Here is a 27,811-nt window from a genome sequence, read left to right as displayed (position 1 = left end):
TGTGGTCATTTTTATAAATTTCCTGTTAACAAAACTTTGAATTTTTCGAAAAACTAAAGATTTTCTTATCCCAGGAATGGATTACCTTAGTCGTATTTGGCACAACTTTTTGGAATTTTGGATCCTCAATGCTCTTCAACTTCGTACTTGTTTGGCTTTATAAATATTTTGATATGAGCGTCACTGATGAGTCTTATGTAGACGAAAAAGCATCATTTTAGTTTGTCAAAACAGAGGGTTAGAAGCGTCACTTTTTTAAATTGAATAATTAAATTGTTAATGTTTAAATTAACAATTATCATCACTGCAATAACAGAAAAGTTATATTCAAAAATGTAAAATCGCCTAGTTTTGTATATTATAACTTATATTCAAACTTTTGACAGTCATTCCAAGAAAAGGGTACTCAACTAAGCATCAATCAAATGACAAATTTAAAAGCGCAAACACATGGATAACGTCTGTTCTATTCCTGACTTGGTACATGCATTTTCTTGTATAAACCTGGTTTTTTTTAACTAGCTAAACCTCTCACTTGTAAAATATTCGCATACAATTCCATTATATTGACAACGGTATGTTAACAAAACAAACAAACTTTATTGGTAAAAATGTCAAAATAGGGGTACTACAGACATTGAAAAGAAAAAAAACCATCAAATATGTAACAAAGAAACATAAATTTTCTGAAGTCATTAAAAACATCCCAGTCGGTATGCGTATATGCATGGACTTGCCCAGTTTATAAATCCCTGAGGATTCTTGATAGTTACGTTGTGATGTTGTAATATTATCCATAAGATGAACGACTTTTTTTGTCTTGTCCCTCCACCACGTCCTTCTGAAATACTTGTATTCATCTGTTATTTTTCTAACAATAACACCACCTTATTTTCTATTTGTTTTTATATCTTATCGTATTCCTAGCCAATGACATTCCACATCGGTCTATCTTTCACTGGTCGTTTTACTGGTCGTGACACTCCACTTTCGCCGTTGCCTTGTCGTGACCTTTCCAACACTGTCCTTCAAATACAATCGGCAGAATTTTCCTGGACGTAAAACTCCACTATCGTTCATTTGACATAATCAATGGTAAATTTCCTTTCCTTAAAATTCCACTATCGTCTAGCTTACATGATATAAAAGAAGAAATTGTTTTTGTATTACCTAACTCTCGAAAACAGTGCGCAATAATATGCAATAAAAAGGAGTGTTTAATTCTCGAGCGAAAGCCAGAATATGGTGTATTTTTACATGGATGACTGTCATTTTATTCAAATTTATGCAGAAAAATTATCTATAAGTTCTTGTAGCTACATATTTTAGCAAAGAAACAAACCCAGGGCCATGAATAAGTGGGTTTATGATTTAAAGTACTTCCACAAACTTTATTGTAAAATATAAGTTGATACTATGCGTTAGTTATAAGTAAGCTTCTAGCTGATTATACCAACTGGTTTCATTACCGTGTTTATTTGTTTATTATACGAGGCTTCATGACTTTTTATCTGACGTCGGTAAACATCCTTCATATTTTTATGATAGACTGTATACTATTTATGATCAAGTATAGGAATGTTTGATTATCTTTCTTGTATCGGTTGAATGGGTAATCTTAAAACTTATATACATTGTCTAATACGCATCATTGTTAATTGATTAATGGTTTTCTGAATATTTTAAAATCCTTTTCCACTGCTTCCACTATTAACAAATTCCATGTTTAGATCTCCGTGGACTTAAGTTAATTATATTGTGGGAGTTTGATCAGCTGATACATCAAGTACCCTTTTCGTTTATTTTTACTTTTCAATAACGTATTTCCTTTCATATACTTTTGACAACCAATTGTTGACCTATAGATGAATTAAGCTATTTCATGGACCATTAATCTAGATTTCATTCTATATAGTCTACTTTTTCGGCCTTATATATTACAAAGCTTGAAATAAGGCCATGTTAAACATCTCACCTTACTCCCTCCCTCTCCCTAGATTTGCGTGATAAATTACAGTCAATATAAAGAGCTTGTTCGCTCAATGAAGTATACATTGTATAACAGGTGGATTTTTATCAACATTTTTATCAGTTGAGAAAAAGTAAATAAAAATAAGTCAGTGCTTCGGTTTTGATAAAGCACTTTAAGCAAAACATTTTCATTATAAAGTTTTAATTTCCAAATGTTAATGATAGTTTTTCTTTTAAGCTTTATGACTGATGTGTGGTCTAAAATTTATTTGATCGAGCGTCCATGTTGAACCAGACTGAGTAATGCTTACCGTGTGAAGAGAATTGATATTGTAGCAAGTTGTTCCACATATACTGTAAAGGAGTCTGGAGAACTGATGCTTTTATAGTTTATATTGGCAATGAAATAGTCGCGGTTTGTACGAAATTTACTACGTAGCGGTCAGGAATATGACAGTTGTTATCCATTCGTTTGATGAGTTTTAGGTTTTGATTTTGCAATTTGATTAAGGATTTTCCGTTTTGAATTTTCCCGAGTTCTGTATTTTTGTTACTACATTTGCTATTATTATCCTTTATACTGTCAATGGTTTGGTTAGTTTAGACAGTATTTATTACTCAAAAATTATAACAATAAAGTCAAATATGAGATTTTTTTTATAAATTCGTCTCTAGTATGGCAATGGGATGTTGACGTCTTTGCTGTTTTAAGGGTCGGGATCTCTGCTGCCATCCTCTCTATGATTTACAATTGGGCCGGTGTTTTTGAAATTCTATTCCATATAATGCAAATGAGTTGACAAAGTTTTAAGAACCAATATACTAGTACTACATCGGATCGTCATGACCGATTTGTTTTATCGCGGTATGTATTTTACTATTGCGTCAGCAAATTATGGAAATAATTGAGTATTCGACGATCAGTTAAATTTTTTTAAGGTGTCCATACATGTACTATACATAAAACAAAACGAAATTGATTTCAAGTATAACAGTTCTAGGACTAATCTGCTAGTCAATAACTGACTAATAATTGATTGAATATATAAATAACATTTATATTATTTACATATTGGATTAATATTACATAAAAAGTTATAAAAATAAAGTAATAACATTTTATACATCAATGCATTTGTTTATAGTTATATAAGATGCTAAATCAACGTGTCCCTAATACTGTATAATAATGTTTCCTTTACAATATAACTTTTATAAATCATACTTTCAATCTTCAGGTGGCGTTTTTAGAAGCATTTACATCTATTAGAATAAATGATAACGTAACAGGCGTTGTCCATTTGACTTTAACTATTGCAACATATTTTTGCATATTTGTTTTACGAGCAACTTAATGCGCTAATGTAGAAGAAAAATCATGGTGATTAAAAATTAAGCACGAACAGAAACTTAATTTTTGTTGTCTTTGAAATACAGCTGTGTGAGCTTCTCTTTTAAATACAGACAACAAAGAGAACACGTGTTGCAGGTCCTTTGTGGTACAGATTTCTATGTCTTTCACTGCATTATAATCATGTACATGCTGATCCATAATTTCTTAGTGAAAAAAATTACTTGTGTTCAACATATGTTTGTCATATATCTCCAATGCAATTTGCATTCATTAAACAACACTTATCTTGACTTTGTTTAATTTTCGCAGCATGCATTTATGTCTATGTTAATTAGTAAATAAAGTTACCTATGTAAACAATTTATGCTTCTTTTTTGTTGTTGCTGCTTTAACACGTCTGCAATGGTTGTCCAAAAATGCGAGAAACGATATGCTATCTTTGTAAATTTAAGGTTTGTTTTCCTTTGCATTTAATTGCATTATAATTTCTTGCAAATAAAGGAAAAAACATACATTTTTTTTTTAAAGAATTATTACTAGAACTTATAGTCGATTATAAGAATTTTAATTAACTAAAATGGATAGATGTTATACATCAAATTTAAACAATGATATATTTGTAACTGGAACCATTTGTATTCATTACATGATAGGATGGATTTTTGTTGTCAATACTAATTTCACATCAAATAAAACAATATATATATACAATCGTTTACAGTATTGTAGTAGATATTGTAAATGAAAACCTCATTATGTTTCCGTATCACACAATATTATGTCCAACACATAAGTGTTGTAGCATATGTGCTTAACAAGTAAACTGTATTTACATTTACAATATTAAGATGCTATGAATAACAGCTGGCGCGGGGTTTCACACACTTATGTTGAAATATTATATTGTATCCGCGTGCAGCAACAATTAACGCACAATTCATCATAAGTTGAGTTTCTGACATGCCAAAGTTTATTATTTGTTTACATAGTACCCCATGTGTTAACGGAGCAGTTAGTACATGTACCGTCGCTACATTCCCCCAAAATAAAATCGTTTGACAACACATGAATGCACACTGTATTAATATGTTGAAAAAATGGATTATTTACTGTTAATTCGGAAATAATATTTACATTCTATTGTAGCAATGATAAGTATGTTTAGTGTGTTTGGTGTATTTAAACGACACGGACAATTATTTGTAAAAAAATCAATTTTTCAGTCTTAAGACTTTTTGATAAATGCTTAAAGATTATGTCGCCTGTCTTCAATAGTTAGGAATATTGAGTAATAAGTTTGGATAGTGTTTTATGGTAATTACAACAAATATTTGTCGTATTTCAAGTGATGTTTTTCTGACATGAAGGAAACTAATTTGATAGGAAAATGTTGACTGGAATTTTGAGTGTGACTATTATAGGATTGTGTTATTGCATACAAAAAGCTCCAGAACCGGTAGAAAATCGTCTTCATCACGATCTCTTGCACGTTCGTTTCTACAGTAAACTCATCCGACCTGTTGATAGTAATCTACAAAGGCTTACTGTTAAAGTAGGCTTACGTCTATCCCAGCTTCTAGATATGGTAAGTCACTGTCAAACATAGTTAATGATTATGAATGGATAAAAAAAAAAGGGGGGGAGATTTGTGACTAAGTTTGATTTAGTGTCCAGTTAAGTTTATTACAATAAAAGAGACACTCCTTTCTCTGTATTTTTCGCCTTTATACTAGAATCTGAGTAAGTTTGTATTTACAATTTTACATTATATTTATATGTTATTTATAGTTTGAATGTTGTTGTGTCATTTTGGTTGAAGTGTTGACTTGAAACTTTTATTTCAGTAAAACCATTAAAGTGATGATGGCATAAAGTTAAAAAAAATAATGAGTACCCTCTTTTCAATATAAAGAGAAAATGATGCTGAAAACGCATCATTTTCAAACTAAATTTTAAATACAACAAGCATCATCGGTCATTTCATTTTGTAACGTTCAGCTCATCTTTGTATGAATAAGATTGATGTCAGAAGACATTCTCCACATTGACACATAGCAGTCGTGCCAGTTCAGGGTCAACCACAATTGTGTATAACAATTATAGTGTAAAATGGTCAGAATGAAACAATCAGAATCTTGCAAATATCCTTTTCGCCATTCGCTCAATGTGTGCACCATTTTTTTTACAAACTTTACAGACATAAATTGTAAATATTAAAGAAATGTTAGATCGTCATATTAAAATTGGATTTTAAAGTGAGCTTCAAATAAAATAAAATTCAACACAATACGTAAGCGTAAATTATTTTGCATTAATAATATTTATTGAAATGCTTATTTTATATATATATCATATTATACATGTTATATACAGAAACAATCCAAGGTCGGCAATTAGCATTAAATTCGAAGCAAAATGACATGACTTAATTATGACAAAGTTTCTGACTTGGGATTGCACACACAGGAAAAATCTATGGTATAAAGTACAATGTATTTAATTTTTCTAAAATATTAAACTCCCTCCTTTTAAAACTCAATCATTAGAATCATAAACAAAAGAACACCAAATAACAATTAGAATTGGAAAAATAGTTAACTTTGAAATAAAAGGTCAATAAGTATAATACAATGACGTATGAAAGAATCCTCTCAAGTACTGGAAGCTAAGAGCACTTTTATTTAAAACCTGCTGATAAAAAGTCATGCTGTAAATACACTTAGAATATGCCTATGTCCTGTGTGTCTCAGTTTCTATAATAATGTAACTAAGTCATTGTAGAGATGCTTTAATATGATCTTTCAACGGGGTAGATAAATTAATTAAAACCCTGTTTTTATCTAGTTTTTACACAACATACATGATGTGTACGTCTATCAAGTTCTGTTTTTTGAATGATACCCCCAGTGTTGTAGTCTTTTAATATAAGCATTATGTTTTTAAACATGACTTAGACTTTTAAGTAGAAGCTCAAGCTCATTTTCTCATGAGCTCGAACCAAATTGCTCTAACCATGCTGACTATACCAAACTTTAAGGTTGAGTAAATATATTTTGATGAACTACATGTTGATATTTTTTGCATTTTGATATTGCCCAAATGATATTGGAATGTATTGACTGTTTGTTAATTATATTGCCTGTTTTTGATTTAAATATTTTTTTGTATTATTCTCTTCTTTTTTTCCTAAAACGTTTCCGATGAAAGCAACACAACAAATTTTGTAAATAATTTACTCTTAAATGTCATACCAATTTAGAATTAGAAACTGAATTGATTACTGAATGCGATATGTCAACATTTTGTTTCTTGTAGATTTAAATTCTTTTTGATGTCATTTACAATTATGATACAGTATTGAGTAGAAAAATAATCTATTTTTTCAAAATACTTCTTTATTATAATTGTTCGAAACAACCTTTATCATAGTTGTTATATCTTTTGATATTCACAATTAGGCTATGAGTGTGACAATTTTGTTATAGAATTGTCGAGAGATCATTTGATTACAATTCTTTTAAACATAGGTTATTCACTTTTTTATTTTGCGAAAAGAACACATCCGAAAAGGACATCTGATTACACATGACGCATGGTATTGAATATTTGATACAATCGTACAATTTGCCTCTTTTTTATTTCAAATTGAATGCATGTCGAAAGACTATGCTGCATGAACGCTAAAACATCGAATAAAAGAAACTAACATGTTGTCTGATTAATCGTGCAAAATAACCGTAATAAAAAAGAGGCGGAAAATGCCACAGAAACATCCACCCAGAGCTTATTATAGACGAACCGGTACCGACACAACCATGGCGAAAAAAGACAAAAGGACGAACACACTACAGTCTGCAAAACACTACACAGTAAAGATCGAGCAACACCAACTCAACCTAACAAAAAAGAGACGATGTAAGTGGCTTCAGACGGGTAGCAGGTCTTGCTTCAGATTTGCTTTCGTTGTGTTGCTTATGAAAGTTGAAATAAGATGTTTAAATAAATCTCATTTGTTGATGTCTCAAAAGATGAAACGGTTTCATCCCTTTCCTTATTTGTAATGTTAGAGAACATACAACTCTAAAAAGTGCAAACTATTTTCTGATTATATAAAAGATAGCGTTCATGAAAAATTATGATGCTGCTGTTATTTAAAAGCACATTTAACATTCATAGTTCATAATTTAAAGTATAGGGCAATTTGTTGGGGTCATATTAGGATTTTATTTGGCATGCTCATGTGTCATTAAATAAGCAGTTCGAATACATTAGGTCTGTACGAGATGGAAAAAAGAAACATCCGAATATTTTTGTCGTCTACATAGTCTTGGAAACTATATTTCTTAAGTCGTCGACGCCTGCTTTCTTACGCTGACATATAAATGGATCGTCTGCTCAAGAGGTTATCCTTTTGGTTACAAAGTAAATGATAACAAATTCAGACATACAATGACCTATAGCATATTTGCAATTCCTCATCCATGGGTAACAAGACATCTAGTATTGATCTTTGTAAATATCTGATCAAGAGTCTACTCATTTAATTCATTTGATTTTAGATGTAAATACAAGTTAGATTGAGATAGAGGAAATCATTATTACAAACTTCATTTACCCGCTGAATACCAATAATGAATCAACCTAAAAACGGCACCAATCCCGGATAAGGCTTAAACGATATTGAATCTTTTGTAATCGTTCTGAAATACCTCCTTCAAGAGATAAAATGCTTTACAATTATTCAAGAAAATGTTTTATTTCATTAGATATGTCATTTCATCAGTGTCTTAAAAGAACTGTCGAGTTGGCAATCGAAAAGATTTCAATTCATACAATTACAGCGCGTTCTAAGTCTGAAGTTTCATTCCTTGGAGCTATTCAAACTTAACAATCTGGTAGTTAATACAGATCTTAATTGCACTGACTTTTACTTCGTCAACACATGAAAAAATTATTTAGAATAAAGTTATGCTGTTAAGTTACAAGCAAGTAAAAATGGGAAGATAGAATTCTATAATAAACATATTTTGATAACATCGTTACTCCTATAGACATATAAGATCTAGCAAACAAAAAGACTTACAAATTTCTGTGTGTGTTACGTTTCGGTGTTATGTCGTTGTTCTCCTCTTATATTTAATGCGTTTCCCTCGGTTTTAGTTTGTTACCTCGATTTTGTTTTTTGTCCCTGGATTTATGAGTTTTGAACAGCGGTATACTACTGTTGCCTTTATTTACTATAGTAAAAAGACAACCCAAAAGACGCTTTTTGAACCCATAAAATAAAAACGCAATGTTTAATTTAATTCAAAGATCTTTCGACTTCTTAACTCTTTAAATGTATATTATTTTGAAACCACTGTATTATATATAAATTTTTGTGAATAAATGCATATTCCTTTATATATTTTGTACTCTTTCTGCACCTTCATGTATGTATCTGTAATTGTTATGACAATACATCTTTTGTATTGAAACAGCATACACAAGAACATACATAAGTTTTACTTGCTTGGTAACTAATAAATCAAAATAACATTTCAGAATAAGCAGTTCTTGTATAAACGATGCTTCATGCAAGTAACAAAAAAAATATATAAAGAGCGTTGCCAAATAAGGGACCACAGAAATGCCGCTGTCGTTTTTTTTTCTTTCGAAACCTTCATCGAATTGAAGAATTCAAAAAAAAAATTATCCAAACAAAGATCGTTAAAAGCAAACATGTTTCCCGTTTCTCGTTTTTATATAGATTATACGGTTGTTTTTCCCATTTGAATGGAGTTTACACTAGTCATTTTTGGGGTCCTTTATAGCTTGTTGTTCTGCGCGAGTCGTGTTGAAGAACGTACTTCGACCTATAATAGTTTACTTTTACAAATTGTGACTTGGATGGTGAGTTGTCTCATTGGCACTGATACCACATCTTCTTATATCAATATGTTATGCATGATGGATACCAACTTGTCAACGATGAAATGCAGGTCTGTAATGTTGATATTCCATCAAGCAGTTTAAATAACATATAAACTTCAATATACGCCATATCCACTTCATTTACCACAATGTTAAATACATCTTTGAACGAAACATCAGCTTAGGTGACCGTACTTGACCCAAACGACGTCATGCACGAATTTGCGTCAACGGGTCACCAAGCTGTGCAGTATAACTAATACATGTATTTACTGATTTGATTGGTCAATAACTGTGTTAACACATAACAATGGATTACATAATTTTACATGCGTAAGACGGCTGATGCGAAAGTTCTCTTATGCCGCTAAGACGTTGAAGGTTGTTTACCTATAGATTATTAACTTTTCTTAATCAGTTTCAGTCTCTCTCCTTGATGGTCACTTATTTAGAAAAATGGAAGAAGTTTTCTTATTTCTATTAAATTTATTCACAATTGTTCATATAGTCGGAGCTTGGCATTGCGTAGACACATGTCAATATATGAAATAATGTTGCCTTTCAGATGTCCTCTTGCCATTTTTGTTGTGGGATTACTGTCTCGTTGACAAATACACCACGTTTTCGTTTATTCATACATCAAAATCGGTTCGTGACAAATCATAACTGAAAGGGTAATTTGTTTGTCTTTTTTCAAGAACGTGTGAAGATCAATATTGACTAACGAGAGGTGTGCTTAAATTTATTGTACAAAACATCATAGAAGGTTTATACGTCTATGGACAAACTAAAGTGAAAATGAAAAGAAAATTGTATGACACCTATCCATTGACGAAGACTGTGTTTTGCCGAATATATGTCGTCTGTTGTTTTTTGTTGTTCGTTTGTTGTCTCATTGATAAATAACTTCTACACCGTTAAAGCATTTATTCTTCATATACTGATTAATGAGGTGGTTAGATGATTGATATACCGTCAATGCGTGATTTGAACCCTGTCTTGAATAGTTAGAAATTTACCAATTATACTTGTATTATTTTACAACCGTATTTTTATATATATAGATTAGTAAATCTGAATGCAGCAGTCAACGATGAAAGATTTGAACTTGTTTGACTTCTTTTTTCGCATTTAGAAAAAAAAAACGTAATTTGAAAATAAAAATAGTTTTTTAGTAAGGAGTCAGTAACATTTTATGCCGTGATTGTAGCTTTTAATATGTACACATATGAATATCTTGTCCTTAATTGTTTCCGCAATCTGTTTTCAGCTGACATTGCCACAAGTTTTAAGCTATTTATCTGATTTATAAGTCTAGCAAATTGTTTTAAACTCGCCAAACAAAATAAAAAGGTCTTTAACATATGAATTGACTAATTGCACCTTTTTTCGTTTTTTGTACTCGAAATAACCCGGACAGATAAGTAAACAATCACGTTACAGATCTTTAATTTAATATCACTAAAAGTGAGTGAAACGTTGATAAGAGATTTTATTTGCTTTGACAATGTGGTATAAATACGTGCTTCTACATGTACGTGAGAATATACACAATTTAAAAAAAAAATCTATTTAAATAGTGTTCAGTGACAGCTAAAAAAATCCTATCGTAATGAAATAAAAAGTGTTGATTATAGACAAAATGCATACACTTAAAATGTAATTTTGAACATGTTGAAGGAGAACGTATATACCATTCTTCGTAGGTGTGTTTGTCAGGTATTGACAATGTTTTAAAAATTACATGTAGATTCAAAAATGCTTAACCAAATAGAGGTCGGATATTTCATGCTCCAATGGGAGAATGGCGAATTAAACTTTCAGAAGACAAGATCACCCTCCCCCCCCCCCCCCCCCCCAAAAAAAAAGAAGAAGAAAAGAACAACAACAAAACAAGGAAATACCTGCTTTATTATTGAAAAAAAATTGAAGTTAACAAACATTCATACTGTTGCATATCATTGCTTACATCCACTCCATTTTAACAAACCACATCTCCTTATTTGTATATTTCATAAGTATATCATGATATTGTTAGATATTTTGAAGGTACTTCTTTTGAGTATGTTAACTATATATATATATGTTTATTTTTTGGTATTGTTCCAAAAAGAAAAAAGGGATTCAAAGTGATTCGGTATATGTGATATACCACCGATTAAGCCATGGTTGCATTTCTCAAGATTGTAAGATATTAAGGTATAAGAAATATATACGAAATGAATGCTAAAGGATAAGAATGTCAGGGATATTTAAAACATCAGGGAAAATCATTAACTTGGAGTACGAAAATCATTGTCTTAAATGAGACAAAAAGGTTATCAAACGTATGGATAGAAAGAAAGAAGATAACTATCTCTGGATCTAACAAATACCTTAGCTTCAAAAGGAAGTAATAAAGCAGTGTATTTAAATTAATATAATAAAACAAAGCTGCAAATTAATACAATTACAACACCGACACCCCGAACTATGCTCATATGATAGCTTCCGTTAAAGGAACATAACATGTTTTAATTTAACTTTATTCCCCAATGTATCTTATACAATTGGTATGCTCTTGCCGGTTAAATGTTATGATATTTGATCATTATTCAAAGGAACTACGCGTCAAAAATTATCGTCATTTGTCCTTTCCTGTCTGATTTTATTGTTATCATTCCTAACCCATGGTTTTCTTTTTGTTCAGATTATTACCAAACATTAAAATGCTTTCAAGGAAAAAAGATTTATTACTACTGAATTCTTATAACTGACAGTTGCGATAAGTAGCTTATAACATCAATTTATGGAAACCCAAGTGGAAACACATTTTCTTTATTTTTTAACTACGACAGTTTTCTTCCTGCAAATAGAATTTTACAGATTGGAAACAATTAATTGTTTGGCTGCGAATAATATGACAGAGTTTGAGTGTCTGGGACAGATGGTCAATTGATAGCATGACATTGTAATTGATTTGTGCTTTCAGTGTAACATTGCATAATTCTGTAGTCAGAAACAGCAATTCTTCTTACGGTACTTGTAATAACAATGTTAACGGGATGATACCGAAGACATATTTAGAATTCTACAACCTAGGTAGCAATAAAAGGAAAGGATTGTCAAAAAACACCAATGAAAATCATGGCCAAAACAGTTGTTACATGACACCGAAGATGTTTCCAGAACTGAATACATAACACAGATATTTATAGATTGTAGTGATAGATACACATTATACAAAATAATTCGGTGAGTTGGAGTCTACAAACTTTATGAAACCTCAAACCCCTTTAAAAATTCGAAAGTGTAAATTATTGAACAATGCTTTTAAGATAAATATATTACAAATCGGCTAAAGATGTATGTCTTTCACTTTTTTCAAATTCAATATAACACCGAAAGACAAGAAGAAAATTAGACATTACATAATTCTACTAAACTTTAATTTTAGACAATGTCCTCAAACTTGTTTTGTGAGTTATTGTATTTATATGTCTATTTATCTTATATAGTTATTTGAACTTAAGATTTACTATTTTACAGAGACAGGTTACTTAATATCCATAAATGTATTGATATGTAAACTCAAGGACACCTCGGAATATTGCTGTTTTCCTATTGTTAACTTTAAAATTCAAGATTGCTGTATCAGCAACTGGTGTATTCGTAACTGAAGTTGTACGATATGCAATATGTTAAATTGTGTTCTCATAATAAACAATTTACAAACAGAGGCATATTCCACTAAGAATCTACCTCAACAAGTTTAAAAGGAATTACGACTGGAATAAACGCTACTGTTCTACAGTGTCCTAGTTTATCAAATAAGTTGGCATTGCCTCGGTGTCCACATAGACACGTTATTGTCTCAAATTCGACAGGCCGAGGGTTTACACACGGATTCAAGTTGTATTTGCTGTCTTTCCCGCTTGGCTCGAAGCAAAAATTAAACTTGTCGGCTCAGAATCAGGAGAATGTGTACGGATAAGATGTCACGTTTCCCTTTGAACTATGCCATTAAATTTCTACTAAGATTTTCGGTCTTGCACAAACCAGGGTTCCTCACCATATATCTTATCATCATATTCTCGTCCTGATATGGACTAATATTTGCCAATGAAAGTTTAACACCAATCGATCCATCCTTAAACTCAATTAAGTTATGTTAACTCTTATAAATATATGAAACATGTCGATCATTATCGTATATATTAAAGCGGTAAGTTATTCCTTTTTTTTTATGAATATCACAGTCATTTTGATTGTGAAATTGAATTTTTAAACAATGAATTTGGGTCTTATTAGGTAACTTTACCATGCTACTTTTTTCTATTGGCATTTCAAATTTCGATCCTTCTTTAAGGTCGAACCACTTTACAGAACCTACCTAATTTCAGAAATTAGATAATTTGTTTTCGTCCATGCACTGTTCGTGAAATATTTAGTCGATGGTTTGATCTTTTACACTGTGATTTAAGTTGGGTTTTTTTTGCCGACGCAGTAATTGCTAATGTCCTTTTTTGAAAACTATTTCATCCGAAGCACCTGAGATCATCCCAAGCTTTTGCTGGCGTTCGTGTTTCTTAGTCTTTGGTTTTCGATGTTGTGTTCTGCTTACTATTGTTTTTAATTTCCCTTACGTCTTTTTTCGTTTTTGTTTAACACGGCGTATGCAGTTTGGTTTCGACTTATGATTCTGAATATTCCTTCGGTATCTTTTGCTTGTTTTCCGACGGTTTATTTGTTCAAAGTTATACAAATCAATGAACAAACGGTTGTAGCATTACACGCAATTAAATCAAATTCAAATAAATAATTTCATTATTCTACAATTTAAAACGATACAGTTTTATAGATCTTATAATGTTTCCTACATTGAAGCAACCCCAGATGTGTTAGTTGAATTTAGATCATTAAGAATAAATTGCACGGAAACAAGATTGACGCCTACCCATTAACTGGGCAGCTTCACGTCTGATCAGGATGCGCTAATGAATAGGAGATACGGTATTTATTGTTAACGGCCTTCAGGGTGTTGAAAGAACTATAATTCAAGAAAGAGAACATTGCTATGGGGTACTGTCTGATTCAGTGAAGAAGTAATTATAATTACAATTTATAATAATTTCAATGATATATATAATTGAATTATACCAGAATACTGCACATTTCGAAATTATTTCCGGATAAAATGACTTTTGCAGGGCAATGGTTTTGGAACTATTCTACCTGCTGAATTCGCTTGGCCGACAATGTCGCTGGTCATGCCATTGATATAGTGACTTTTGGTAAAAGTTCTCAATTTCTCAGAACACAAAAGAAGATACAAACAAAACAAATCAAATTGAACAACATACAAAAGCAAAGACAATTATGCTGCCATTAGTTATATCACAATAAAGATTGATGTAATGTAGACGTGATTAACGCTAAATATACTAAGAAAACTTCAACGCTAAGCAATTAAAATGTTCTAATTTTGCTAGCACGAAATACTGTCACAATCTCTCTATTACAAAATGACCATGTGAAACTGTATTTTTATGATGTTAAAGTTAAAAAGCAATGTTTTGTTGAGGTTTTACATTTTTACATAATGAAAACACACTAGGGTTAAACACAAAATACAAACAAAAACCAATTAACTAGATATCGTTTGGTTTTTGTTTTTTTTGCTTGTGAACTGACTAAGTATTATTAAAAAAACAGAAGGAGTGTCGTTTTAGCCCACAGCTTTGCTCGCGCACGAGAAAATCGATCCAGTTGGGGACACGGCACATCAGACTTCAATCTAATTAAAAACCGATCTCTCATCGCTCCTGTTTCTGATATGTCGCGTGGGAGATCTAACGAAACCGGCTTTGAGGTCACATGTGAGTGAACTAAAAGTCATGAATTTATAAAGATATGCAAATGAGTTGACGACCTATTAATAAGCCAATCAAAAAAGTTTATGAATTATTTTGACTGACGATTTCGTCGTAAATAAAATGAGTTACATCCCTTTTCCTTACGTTAAACTTCCAAGATCGTGGAAGACTCAATTTCATTGGTCGAAAAAGACACACCTACGAGGTCACTCACATGTGACCTCAAAGCGGGTTTCGTTAGATCTCCCACGCGACATATCAGAAACAGGAGCGGTTTTTAATTAGATTGATCAGACTTGTATGTCAAAAAGTTATTTTTCTGAATTAAACGACTCGGGCTCCTCTAAGGCACATACCATTTGATTTTTTTCGGGGTCTTCGAATTTTTGGAACAAAATATTCCGGCTCTTTTTTGTTATAAAAAAATATTCAGAAAAAAAATATTTTCCCAAATGAAATTTATGAAGTCAGTGACGGAATTCCATGTAAGTAGAAATCCTATTGTAAAACAAACGAAATCCTTGTGTTCGTGCATTCACTAAACAGTCCAAGCTCCGTCTATCTACATGAAGTTGTAAGAACAAAGTACATCATGATTCTTTTTAATGGAATGACATATCAATCTTTATATCAAACCATGATTTTTAAGAAACCGAACTATTAAGCAGATTATCACGTAAAAACTTCTAAGGAAAAATGCCGTATTATGTTACAACTATTTTTAAAGTGTGTGCAAGGTGTAATGTTTATTTAAAAGTGAGCTCTAAATCACATTCTGGCTTAACGTTATGAGTTCACCAAAAAGGACACCCACAAAATACTTGCCGAAAAATTGACAAGGACTTGATAAGCAATTGACATATGGCGATGTTTAAGAAATTTCTTAGGAACTCAACCAACTACCCCTATTGATCTTGAAGAATAGATTAAAGCATAATAAAGAAAACTATACAACAATCAGTGCAAAGAGAGTTGTTTACTCTTTAATAACAGCAGTTTTACAGACGTCAAAACAAAAAGAATGAGTAAAATAATACCAAGTAATTGCTAAGTATTGTATATTACAAAGCAAATTCAGGCATTTGCAAAAATTCTTGGATTGTATCATACTGAAGATGCCTGTTAGATAACTAGACAACATCCGCTATGAAACATGTGGTTATCGGGAATAAGTTGTAAATGGTCTGTTGCTTATTGCATCAGTGCCATTTTTTCACTGATCTGCAACTTTTTATAATGAAACTAAAATTAAAATAATTGCCTTGATTATGTGGTGACGGCTTTTAATAATTTTTGGACATTAACGTACTAGACAAAAACATATTTCGATTATTAATAAACTTGTCCATAGTAACTTAACAATTGTCATTCTAGTATGTTCTTTATGTTTTTGTTTTTCTTATTAAACAATCAAAGGGTTTTAAAAAATATACCAGATTTCAATATCAATGCTTTGCCTTTGCAACCATTAAAACATGGCATTTGAATACAACATTTTATTTGCGATAATACTTAATAGATATATTTTGAGCAAGACTCTTAATAATTTTAAACATGACAACATAGTTCTGATTGCATATTAGTACTTATTGATTTTGTCGTATTAGTAAATACAATACGTGTGACAAATACAAAGGATAATTAAACAACAACATCAACAATCTTATTTGAAAACAGTCATATGCATGGTTTCGTGGTAAATAAAGGCAACAGTAGTATACCGGTGTCAAAAGTCATAGATCGATTGAGAGAAAACAAGTTCGGGTTACAAACTATAGGAGCAAAACAAAGGAACAATATGAACAATATGAACACTGATAAACAACAAAAAAACAAACGCCAACATACTTAAAAACCAACTATCCGATAACAACTGCCATATTCCTGACTTGTTACAGAACATTTGATGAAAAATGTGGTTGGTTGAATCTGGTTTTGTGGCTAGCCAAACCTCCCGCTTATATGAAAATGTTAAAAAAAAATATCGCTAAAATGATTATACTACGTGACAGAAACACAGCACAGGCACACACAAGTACACTCATCACAGAGAAACGCGCAAACAATTAAACTGTGTCCTTTCAATTGTGATAAAAAAAATATAATTGTTTTGCTCTTCAAATCTGTTGTTATGCTGGCTATTCATTATTTAATGGTATATATATACGACTGTATACTGTTTTCAATACATTGATTATCTTATGTGTGGTCGTTAAAAAATATAAAAAAATATTTCTGATTGTCTCCAAATTAATTGTGTTCATTTTGCCATTTTAAAAATGAGTGTGAACCCAGTGGGATACACTATAAAGTTTCCTATACAAGCCTCGTATTCATGATCCACATATTAAAAAACGTTACAATTAAATGTATGATATTGTAATCCCAGTACCTAATGTTGACCACCTTTAATTTGGTGGCTATATTGGATTATTTTTTTTTGTGGCTCCATATCCAAAAATGTGCTTAGCCTCAGAACAAAGTTTAACACTGTGCAAAGTTTCATAATTCACTATACAGTGACCATATAGTGACCATAATGTTAATGTATATGACTTAGCTACTGCACTATTATAGTTTACCTGTAAATTGGCGCAAAAGCAGCATTCATGTTTGGTTATATTGTGGCACAATTGATATTACCAGATTATTACATGACAGTTTTCAAATCTGATGGATTTTCAGCCCTAAGTCAAGATATCAGCTCATGAGCTGAAGTCTCAAGGGCTGATATCGACTGAGGGGTGATAATGCATATATGCTATGTAATATGTCATGTTATAATCTTTATATCATATGCTTCTAATATTTTATACATTGAAAACGTACCATTTAGATAAATTTCCCGGAATTAGCCGACGGCGACAAATTGCAATGCAAAAACGTTACGGACAGGCATGCGATAATAACCGGAAGCATTCAACATTTTTCATGTCAGCCCACTCAGCACCATTAGAAAAAAACGGAATTTAAACAAATGTAATTCTATTATCATTCTGTAAATCTTACACGTTATTTACTCTATATGATACACAAAAAAAAAAAACCAATATGACTGTTGATACTGTTTGTTTTATTATTAATTTTTTTTTATGGAGACGGATTTATTTTTCTTCCGAATCCCATATTTAACCGCTATGTTAAAGTGTACTTATTGTTTTAACTTTACAATAATAAATAATGATTAAATTAAATAAAACTGCATTTTCTTTTAAATTTGCGCAAATGCAATGCGCACGTTTATATATACACATGTACAGGTTTACATAAATATTATATGATAAGAACATTACATACTATAATAACTAAAAGAGTTAATTTGCAATCTTAAAGTCAATTCCAGGTTTAATTTGCTATGATTCCTAAATTTTGATTTTAAAGATAAATTCTAAAAATATTTAGTACATGCAATTTATCAAAATTTAAATTTGATTCTTGAGTTCAATTAGCCTTACTAATTTATCAAATTGTCCATTTGCATGAAATACCATTGCAAGAGAAACAAATATAAAGAGTTTAACATTACCCTTTAAGTGTTTATAAACAACACTTTTTTTGTTTCACTTAAATCTGCGACGCGTCCTGCCAGAAAAAAAGGCGACATTAGACATACACAAAGGCCTTAACAGAAAACATACCTCCAATACTTCAAAACGCGACGCGCCCTGCCAGAAAAAAAAGCCGACATAAGACATACACATGTAGGCCTTAACAGAAAACATACCTGCAATCCGAGAACGACATTCCTTAAGAATGAGAGGTTTCTTTTAATGATATTCTGGTTTTGTTTTCAGGATGAGAAGAATCAGATTATGACAACAAGTGTTTGGCTTCGGCAGGTATACTATTACTTTTAAAAAAGGTTTGAATCATAATTATATATGTATAGCGATTGGTTTTTTAAGGATGAGAAACAAATATTAAAGAAACAGTATAAGGTCGAACAAATACCAATATCAAATGACACAGAAGCCAAGACCAATCATTTTTTGTGTTGATAAAGAAAAATGAAAAAAAAGATAAAGTTCAAAGCAATACATTAATTGTGAATGCTGAAAATTAAGCATCAATTTATAGAACGTGGAAAGAAAACGCCAGTCAGAAAAAAAACAGATCTTGAAAGCCAATGTAAACTCTGCACCAGAAAATGTATATCCTTCTTGAATGCTTCCCTTTATTACAACCCCTCCCCCTCCCTTTATAAAAAGAGAGAAAAACAGACAATAGAAACATGCAATGTACCGTGAAAAATACACTGGCGTAGTTCAGTTTACTGTACGTAGGAGTTGGTACTATGCGACAGTTTCCTTTTCTAACAAATGTTGTAGAAGACGTCACTTTTGTTGTAAAACTTGTGTCTAATCCATTTGTCATTTTGAACAATAAGTAGTTTAAACTAACAAATGTTTTCGTCAAAGTCATATTTTTCACAGGTACAACTGACAAGAAAGACTATTATATTTGGTCAGCAAATTGACAGTTCTTTTCCAACCTGTCAAACGCCGATTTCCTTTTTGCCGATACTTCGATTCTTTTAAAATGTTTTTGTTCAAACGTATTTTCTTCGCAGTCACATATGGCTATTATAAAACCGAATGATTTCGTATTTGGTCAGAATATTGACAGTGATATATTGCATTTTTTGAGCGAGTTTCTGATATGACATCCTTCTGTTTTTCGATACTTTCAATTACGAGTTGCTTTATGCTAGGCACCACAACAATTTTGTGTTTGTTGCGTGTGCGTTTTTTCTTATAGAAATACTAGTCGTAATATGACAGAGATTACAGTGAATCAATTGGTTAACAAGATGACAGTTGTCTATCAACATTACTTACAGCAAAACCAAACTGATGTGAGATTTTTCGGGAGTTTTCAGTACAACGGAACACAGTCCCAGTTATTTCCCTCTCATTCTATAAAATATGCAGAACATGTAGAACTGGATAGTTACTGAATCGTAGATCTTTTATTCCTACATTGAACTTTGAAATTGATATTACAATTTAATTTGTGTACAACCCCTGCCAGGGTTGTTGGATGATCCCAATAATATTATTGATCTGCGTTTCAGATATCATTTCACAGTCTGTTTTGCTTTTGATAAGGAGACGTTAGTGAAATAAAATTGAACCAATTTGCAGATATATACATTCTGAATTCATACGAAATTTCAATTAAATTAATGTTTGATAATCTCAATTTGAAAGCAGAACAAACCCAAGCATATTTTTTTAAATGTAAAAATACAACAGCATGTTTTACCATAAAGGGACTTCATTCTTGGCCTAGAAATGTCATTAAAGGCATGTTTTGTATACTACACATTACATAGGCTTTGGTGATATATCTGTTGGAGTCGATTGGAAACAAAGGAAATATCTATTTTGTATTTTAACAGGAATGGTTTGATCAACGTTTAAAATGGAATCCAAGTGAATACGGGGGAATTAAAATGACACATATTCCGTCTGATCATCTTTGGCGTCCTGATATTTTACTTTACAACAAGTAAGTATAAGTGTGGATTCATTAATTTTCGTGGATTTTGTGGATGCAGGAAAACCACGAATTTAAATGTTTAACAAATTAAGATTTTTTTAAAGAAATATATGCAGACTTTGCCAAAACCAAGAAATTAAATTTCCAAGAAAATGCAAGTTTTCATTAATCCACGAATATTGATATCCACTATAGTAAATGAATTCACAGTAAGCGGTAAACGGTTCGTGGTTGTCTTATGTACTTTAAACTTATTGTTCCTGTAAACGTAATCCATTAATTGTGTTACTGCAATTGTCTGGATGAGACCGACTTACTGTCATCATTGCATTACACAAAAAAGAAGGCTTAATGTCAAACTTAATTGTATACCAAAATGCAAAATGGTAATCAGATATAGTATAATCTCAATTTGATATAATGTTAGGGTGACATTAATTAAAAGTCAGAATTAAAAATATAAAATCGTAAACACAATGGTTAAAATTTCCAAATTGTCTTCCTTTTATTAAAACTACTAAACGGATCAGAGATAGATAAGAGGATTTGAGAGTCAGAGAGGGAGAGGCAGAGGCAGAGGGAGAAGAATAAGAAGATTTTAAGAGAGTGAAAGCAAAGGGTAAGAAGTCTTTGAGAGAAAGACAAAAGGATAAGAGGAGAGAGAGAGGGAAAAAAGTTGTTGAACATGTACAGTCATTTTGTTCCAGGCTTGTTTAGAATAATTAGTAACACAAACCTGAAAACCTATAAATGTCTGACAGCAATTGAAGCACAACCTCCGTCTTCACTAATGATCTAAAGCTACAATGAAGTTATGGTGTAATATTTTGTTTCCGTGTGAAATGAAGAAATTTGTATGGAATTCCCAAGTTTTACATGACATTTTCTATCATCCCGTGTAATTAAGTCTGTGCAATTTGGTTCGGCTTTGTTAGAGCATAGTAGTAATCGTGTTAGCTAGAAATGGCGTCCAAATAAATACAACAGTTTATTAGAAAGAGCAACATCAAATTACAATACATTTTAGTAAACTTTCTTGTCATGTAAATCGATTGAACAATATATTTTTGATGATAAAATATGGTTAAGTGTGACCCCTCATTTTACTGTCTTCTTCATCAATTTGGAAATCACTGCTCAGACTGATTAAATTGATTCTGACCAAATCATATTATAAAATCTTGGTTTTCGTCAGCACCATAACAGTAAACTACGGAAAGCAACTGTTCTAATAAATCAAAGTTGATTTCTTTCAAGAAATTAGTGTGCATCACTGGGCAAGTGAAGTATAAAGGATACAATTTTGTCATTTTCTTTTTCCGCATGAAATAAGACTTCTCTCGGATAATCACTAAAACTTCCTGTATTAAATTACTCTTACAAAAAAAGAAGTTCAACATTTTTCTATTAAAATGATTAAAGTGCATTTAAATTGCTGCCCCACTCAAAATTAAAGTGAACGTAAAATTATGAACGTGGACAAATATCAATAAATGGATATGTGTGGGGCCTACGCAAATGAGACGTCAACGAATGACAGCAAAAATAAAAGGACATCTTAAAGTTTTCAAGCATTTCTCAATATATGCCATGCTCTAAATCATCCCAAGTCTAAAGAAAAGTTATAAATAAAAAAAAAATATATTTTTTTGTTTTTTTTGTATGTTTGAGCTTTTGATTTTGCCATTTGATTAGGGACTTTCCTTTTTGAATTTTCCTCGGAGTTCAGTATTTTTGTGATTTTACTTTTTACATCAAATTCTCCCAAAACTAAAAGGAAAGTAGTGTAAAATGAGTTTTTCTCTAAATCTAAGTTGGAAGAAAGTTGAGGACTTTGAATCAGTGCAATTTTCTCTACTTAATATATGTCCTATTATGTTAGAAGATACTTTCAATCAGTCAAATAACTCTGGTAATAAAAGTATCTCTGTCAGATTTCTTTTAATTTTAACAAGCTTACTAAAGTTTTTTTTTTATTATTATTATTCAAATGAATGAGTTAACTTTATTCCCAGTTTTCATTTTTTGTTATACTAATTGATAGTCATATTTAACAAATGTTTAAATAACATGTAAATTCAGTGTCAACAACCAATTTTCCATTCTTTCAGCGCTGATGGTGATTTTGTTGTTACTTTGCTTACAAAAGCTACCGTACATTTTGATGGGAAGATTATTTGGGAACCGCCTGTGATATACAAGAGTTATTGTCCAATTGATGTGGAATATTTCCCTTTTGACATGCAGGAATGTTTTATGAAATTTGGATCTTGGACATATGATGGGCACGAACTGGACTTACAACATATCTGTGATGCACAAGCTGTATATAATGAAGAAACAAAAGAAAAAGTTATAACATGGGGAATTGATATAAAAGATTTTTACCCAAACGTTGAATGGGATATAATAAACGTAACAGCTAGACGGAAAGAAAAATTTTACCCGTGCTGCCCAGAACCGTATCCTGATATTACATTCAATATTACACTGAGGAGACGTACCTTATTCTATTCCTTAAATTTAATCATGCCATGTGTATCTATATCATGTTTAACCGTGTTGGTGTTTTATCTTCCATCAGACAGTGGAGAAAAAATCACGTTATCAATATCAATATTGCTGGCGTTGACTGTGTTTTTCTTGCTGCTTTCTGACATAAATCCTCCAACTTCATTTGTGATACCTCTAATAGGCAAATATTTACTTTTTACTATGATAGTTGTGACTATGTCTATATTTTTAGCTGTGTATACATTAGGAATTAATTTTCGTCGGCCTGCGACTCATAGAATGAGTCCATGGGTGAGACGTGTGTTCACAGAGATATTACCCAGAATTCTTTTAATGCGTAGGCCGGATATGGAACGGACAACAAGAGTGCCTATTCGGACTTGTAATGGGATAGAAATGCGTGATGTTAGAGACATTTATTCCAGTTCACAAGCGTCTTCTCATAGCAAAGAGTGGACGACAGAGTGTGCATATGATAACACGCAACAAAACAGTGATTTAACAAAATATCCAAGAGAAATTAAAGAGGCGTTTCAAGGAGTTATATCTATAGCAGATCATCTAAAAACGGAGGATGAAGAGAACTCTGTAAGTTTTAGTTTCAACGAATTTTATTTATCCATAGAGTTGCTATCTTTCAAAATTTCCAACAATCAAAAATGACCGAAACAGGATTTTAAAAACTATTAAAGTAAAAGCGAACTGTTGAGAAATCAGATCAGATGCAAACAGTGAAAAAATGGTATTGTTTAAAGTCGCTCCTATTCTAAAGTGACGAGGGACAATTTATACGCTAAAACACATAACCTAACATTTATGAATGATATTGCCGGTATAAAAATCGTTTTAAATTAATCCAGCCTATGGTTCAAATTATTGACGGTAATCAAAATCAATATTTCGGAAATGTTTTACAAGATATACAAACAAAAATATGTTTTGTAAATTTTTCTTGTTGGTTGGTCACTTAATAATGTTTTCTCCGCATCTCCTTGATCTCATATTGAGTAAGTTAAATGAAGCATATGTATTTTCATGATTAAAGCAGCTTCTTAAGAATGCATAGATCATGTAGATCAAAAGATACTTTTTTGTATCCATGACGTTTTACCGATTAGAATATCCTTCATGATTTTCGTGTACCATCCGTCTAATTGACCGGTAGTGAAAGCAAATAGTATAATATATTCAGTAATGGCCTGGTTCTGTAAAAGATTGTTAAGGATATTGTTTTTGACACATAATGGTTGCCTAATTGATTATGATATCAGATTATAGTATAGGTCACTGAGAAATTATTAATAAGAACAAGAATTTCAGTTACATTAAGCAATTTTCATCTGAAAACTTTTTCTCTTATCCGTACAAACTGTTTTCGATGTTTTTAATTTGTATAAAAAGATTGATGTAGGGCATAGGTCAGTGTTACAGTAACCAACCAAAACTAATAACCAAAAGACTCCAAGACGTCAATATACTGAAAAAATGTCAACATACTATTAGTCTTCATGAATACAAAACTTTCCATTCAGGATGTATTCCCAAGTTGTCAATGAAAGAATTGTTGAAATGAATTCAGTCATGATCTAGTGTCATGGTAAGGGTTAGAAAATTGTCATGTTCTGATGTTATTCATAAAAGATAAACAAATGACATCATTCGGCAAATCCGATGTGTTCCCCGAATGCTACTCATAAGAATAAGAAGATATGGTATGATTGCCATTGAGAGAACTCTCCACAAGGGACCAAATGACACATGTAACATTCATTCATACATTAACTGTCGTGTAGTACTTATCCACGATTTTTTCTTTTTATTTTAGGAAGCACGTGACTGGAAGTATATTGCCATGGTGATGGACCGTTTGTTTCTGTATATTTTTACAACTGCATGTGTATGCGGAACACTCAGTATATTTTTATATGCCCCCTCACTTTATGATTCACGCCCACCTTTAAGTTCTGATAAAAGGTATGGAAACTGCACTTACTAAAGGCATTTGGTTTGGTCATATTTATTTATTTTTTGCTTCAAAAGTTGCTGTTTTTTACTGAACAAATTAAGCTTTACAAGTTTTGATAATCAAAATATCCAAATACATTCATTAGAAAGTCCATGGCATTTTATACTTAGAACGTTGTACCAAATGGAATTCAATTACTATTTACTATTGCGGTAATGACTTAAATATCAGTGCAATTTTTTCATGATTATTCTGTAAAAAATCAAACTGTCAAAAACATCTTCATCATAAAATTAAAATCGCAAATAATATTATAGTTCTATAAGCAGAGAATTTATCACCAAAATACTTAAACAAAACAAACTTTCTTTGATAAGGATCATATTTAACGATGTGTTGCACTTTTTATATCCATTTCTTTGAAGTATATTATCAACAGATATAAGATTGATTATTTTTCTATATTTCTCATAACATGGGTGCGTTCGTTAAATCATCTATCGTATTGACACAACTTAATCTGTTTATTTTCCTATGATACGTCATAAGAAAATTTGTACAACGAAATATTACTTGAACATAATATATTAAAGATGATATTTTGTAAGAATTTGTATGTGTCTTCTTGCCTTTATGTGTATAATATGTAGTTGTCTCCAAGGTTTGTAGCGTTGCTGTATATTTGATATTTCCTTCAAATTTCCCTTAAATTATAATGACAAACTGCAACACGACGGGTGCCACATGTGGAACAGGTTCTGCTTACCCTTCCGGAGCACTTGAGATCACCCCTAGTTTTTTGGTGGGGTTCGTGTTGTTTTTTTCTTTAGTTTTCTATGTTGTGTCGTGTGTGCTGTTGTTTGTTTGTCCTTTTCATGTTTAGCCATGGCGTTGTCAGTTTGTTTTAGATTTATGAGTTTAACTGTCCCTTTGGTATCTTTCGTCCCTCTTTTCTAAGGTAATATCAGTATATATATATATATGTTTATCATGATAATATATGAGTTAAAAAGTAAAATAAGCCATAACTATTTCAAATAGTTAAAAAATGTACATTATCAGAAGAAAAGTTGCTTATAAGCTTAGTTTGTAACAATACTGTATCCTGAAGGCTCATTAAAAACATGCATTCCCAAAGGACTATTATTTTTTTCGTGTTACTCTTGATAAAAAAAACTGGTGATCACGCTTCTCCTGTTCATCGAGGAACAATTAACACAGATCCATATATGGGTAGTACCAACAAGATATTATAAACTATAGCGGGGGAAACACTCAAACAAATACTTTCATATTTTGAGATACCAAGGAACAACACATGAATAAGTAAGGCAATTAATTCGAATGGGCTGCAGAGTAATTTTGATAAACAAATTCTGAAAAAGATCAACCAAGAAAAATTGAATTCAGATTTAGTACTCATAAGATAAGTGATGTTCTGAGTAAGTAATGTATACCTCAAGCATATGGCAAACTATTGTGTCCGCAAGATACACGTTCTGTCAGTGTAGTTATGATAAAGAAGAGATATGGGGTATTAAATTCAACACGATTTGTTTAATAACCCTGGATTAAACCCCAAATCAGAGAAGGGAACAGATAAACATATGCCATAACACACCTCTAAAAATAAAAGCTGTTCTTGTGCCATAACAAACCTCTAAAAATAAAAGCTGTTCTTGTAAAATTCAAATCAAATAATCTATTATAGAATAAAACAGCTTTCATAATATTATTTATAGTTGGGTACACTATTTACCTTAATTTTTTTATGGTCATTGCTTACATATTCGTACCGATTAAGAAATTAAGAAAAGGTAAACATGACAAATTGACAATACAAGAATAAAAAGCGACGGAAACAAGAACACTAAATTTAAGTTTCTGTTTAAAAGAGGGGCGAAAGATACCAGAGGAACTGTCAGTCAAACTCATAAATCGAAAATAAACTGACAACGCCATGGCTAAAAATGAAAAAGACAGACAAATGATAGTACACAGAAACAACATGAAAAACTAAGGACTGAGCAACATGAACCCCACTAAAAACTGGGGGTGATCTCAGATGATCTGAAAGGGTAAGCAGATCCTGCTCCATGTGTGGCACCCTTTGTGTTGCTCATGTTATAACAACCCCGGTAAATTATAGTCTAATTCAGTAGGTCACATTCATGAAAATGGAAGGCGATTGTAGTTACGACGTAAGAAACATATGGCCACAGACCACAATTAATTCCTCTATTAGTTCTTTATAACTTTTTATCACATTAAAAAATTTGCACCATGCACTTTTGTCCAATCTTTTGTTAGTGTAATGTGTAGTACCTGTCCAAAAGTATATCCAAAATTCAGAAAGATTGAAGCAATCACTTTTACAAAATTAGCCAATACACATCCCTACCCCTATTGACAAGTCAAGAGATGTTCCGAAAACTGTAAATATCACCTTGTTGCACTTAGCCTAATCACTCTTTCCATATCAAAATAAGTTAAAATACAACATCCAAAAGTTTATTTCACCTATCTTCTTTCATTTCCAACTCATAAAAACTAAATAATCAATGAGAAAGGCAAAGAAAAAAAATAAAGAAAGAATACACCTTAATTAAAGGGAACTATATTCGAAAAGTAGGGTCATTAATTGTGGTCTTGGGCCATATCCGATATCATCTGTGAAACGGATATTCCATAACGTTCACAACCAACTCTTGATTGCGTCCGTAAAATTTACGAAGG

At 31.5% G+C, this 27,811-nt stretch overlaps 1 protein-coding gene across 1 annotated transcript; it reads left to right on the top strand.

Annotated features, from left to right (window-relative positions):
• The first annotated feature begins 4,159 nt into the window (after positions 1 to 4,159).
• Positions 4,160 to 25,679, top strand: LOC139520612 (acetylcholine receptor subunit alpha-like 1). Its single transcript, XM_071313431.1, has 5 exons — positions 4,160 to 4,910; positions 18,888 to 18,932; positions 20,495 to 20,604; positions 22,707 to 23,697; positions 24,935 to 25,679. Exons 1-5 carry the CDS (start codon positions 4,713 to 4,715, stop codon positions 25,103 to 25,105), a joined length of 1,515 nt encoding a protein of 504 aa, XP_071169532.1. The 5' UTR covers positions 4,160 to 4,712; the 3' UTR covers positions 25,106 to 25,679.
• The last annotated feature ends 2,132 nt before the right edge of the window (positions 25,680 to 27,811 follow it).

The sequence above is a fragment of the Mytilus edulis genome, chromosome 4 (assembly GCF_963676685.1).
Source record: "Mytilus edulis chromosome 4, xbMytEdul2.2, whole genome shotgun sequence".
In the NCBI taxonomy this organism is placed as follows: domain Eukaryota; kingdom Metazoa; phylum Mollusca; class Bivalvia; order Mytilida; family Mytilidae; genus Mytilus; species Mytilus edulis.
Note: the sequence above shows the minus strand (reverse complement) of the source record. Positions and strands in the feature narration are given on the sequence as shown.

Bases quoted from the DNA above. Each gene is read 5' to 3' on its own strand.
- LOC139520612 (XM_071313431.1), top strand. From the start codon at position 4,713: ATGTTGACTGGAATTTTGAGTGTGACTATTATAGGATTGTGTTATTGC. The intron at 4,911-18,887 runs GTAAGTCACTGT...TTTTGTTTTCAG, and splicing joins TATCCCAGCTTCTAGATATG to GATGAGAAGAATCAGATTAT. The intron at 18,933-20,494 runs GTATACTATTAC...GTATTTTAACAG, and splicing joins CAAGTGTTTGGCTTCGGCAG to GAATGGTTTGATCAACGTTT.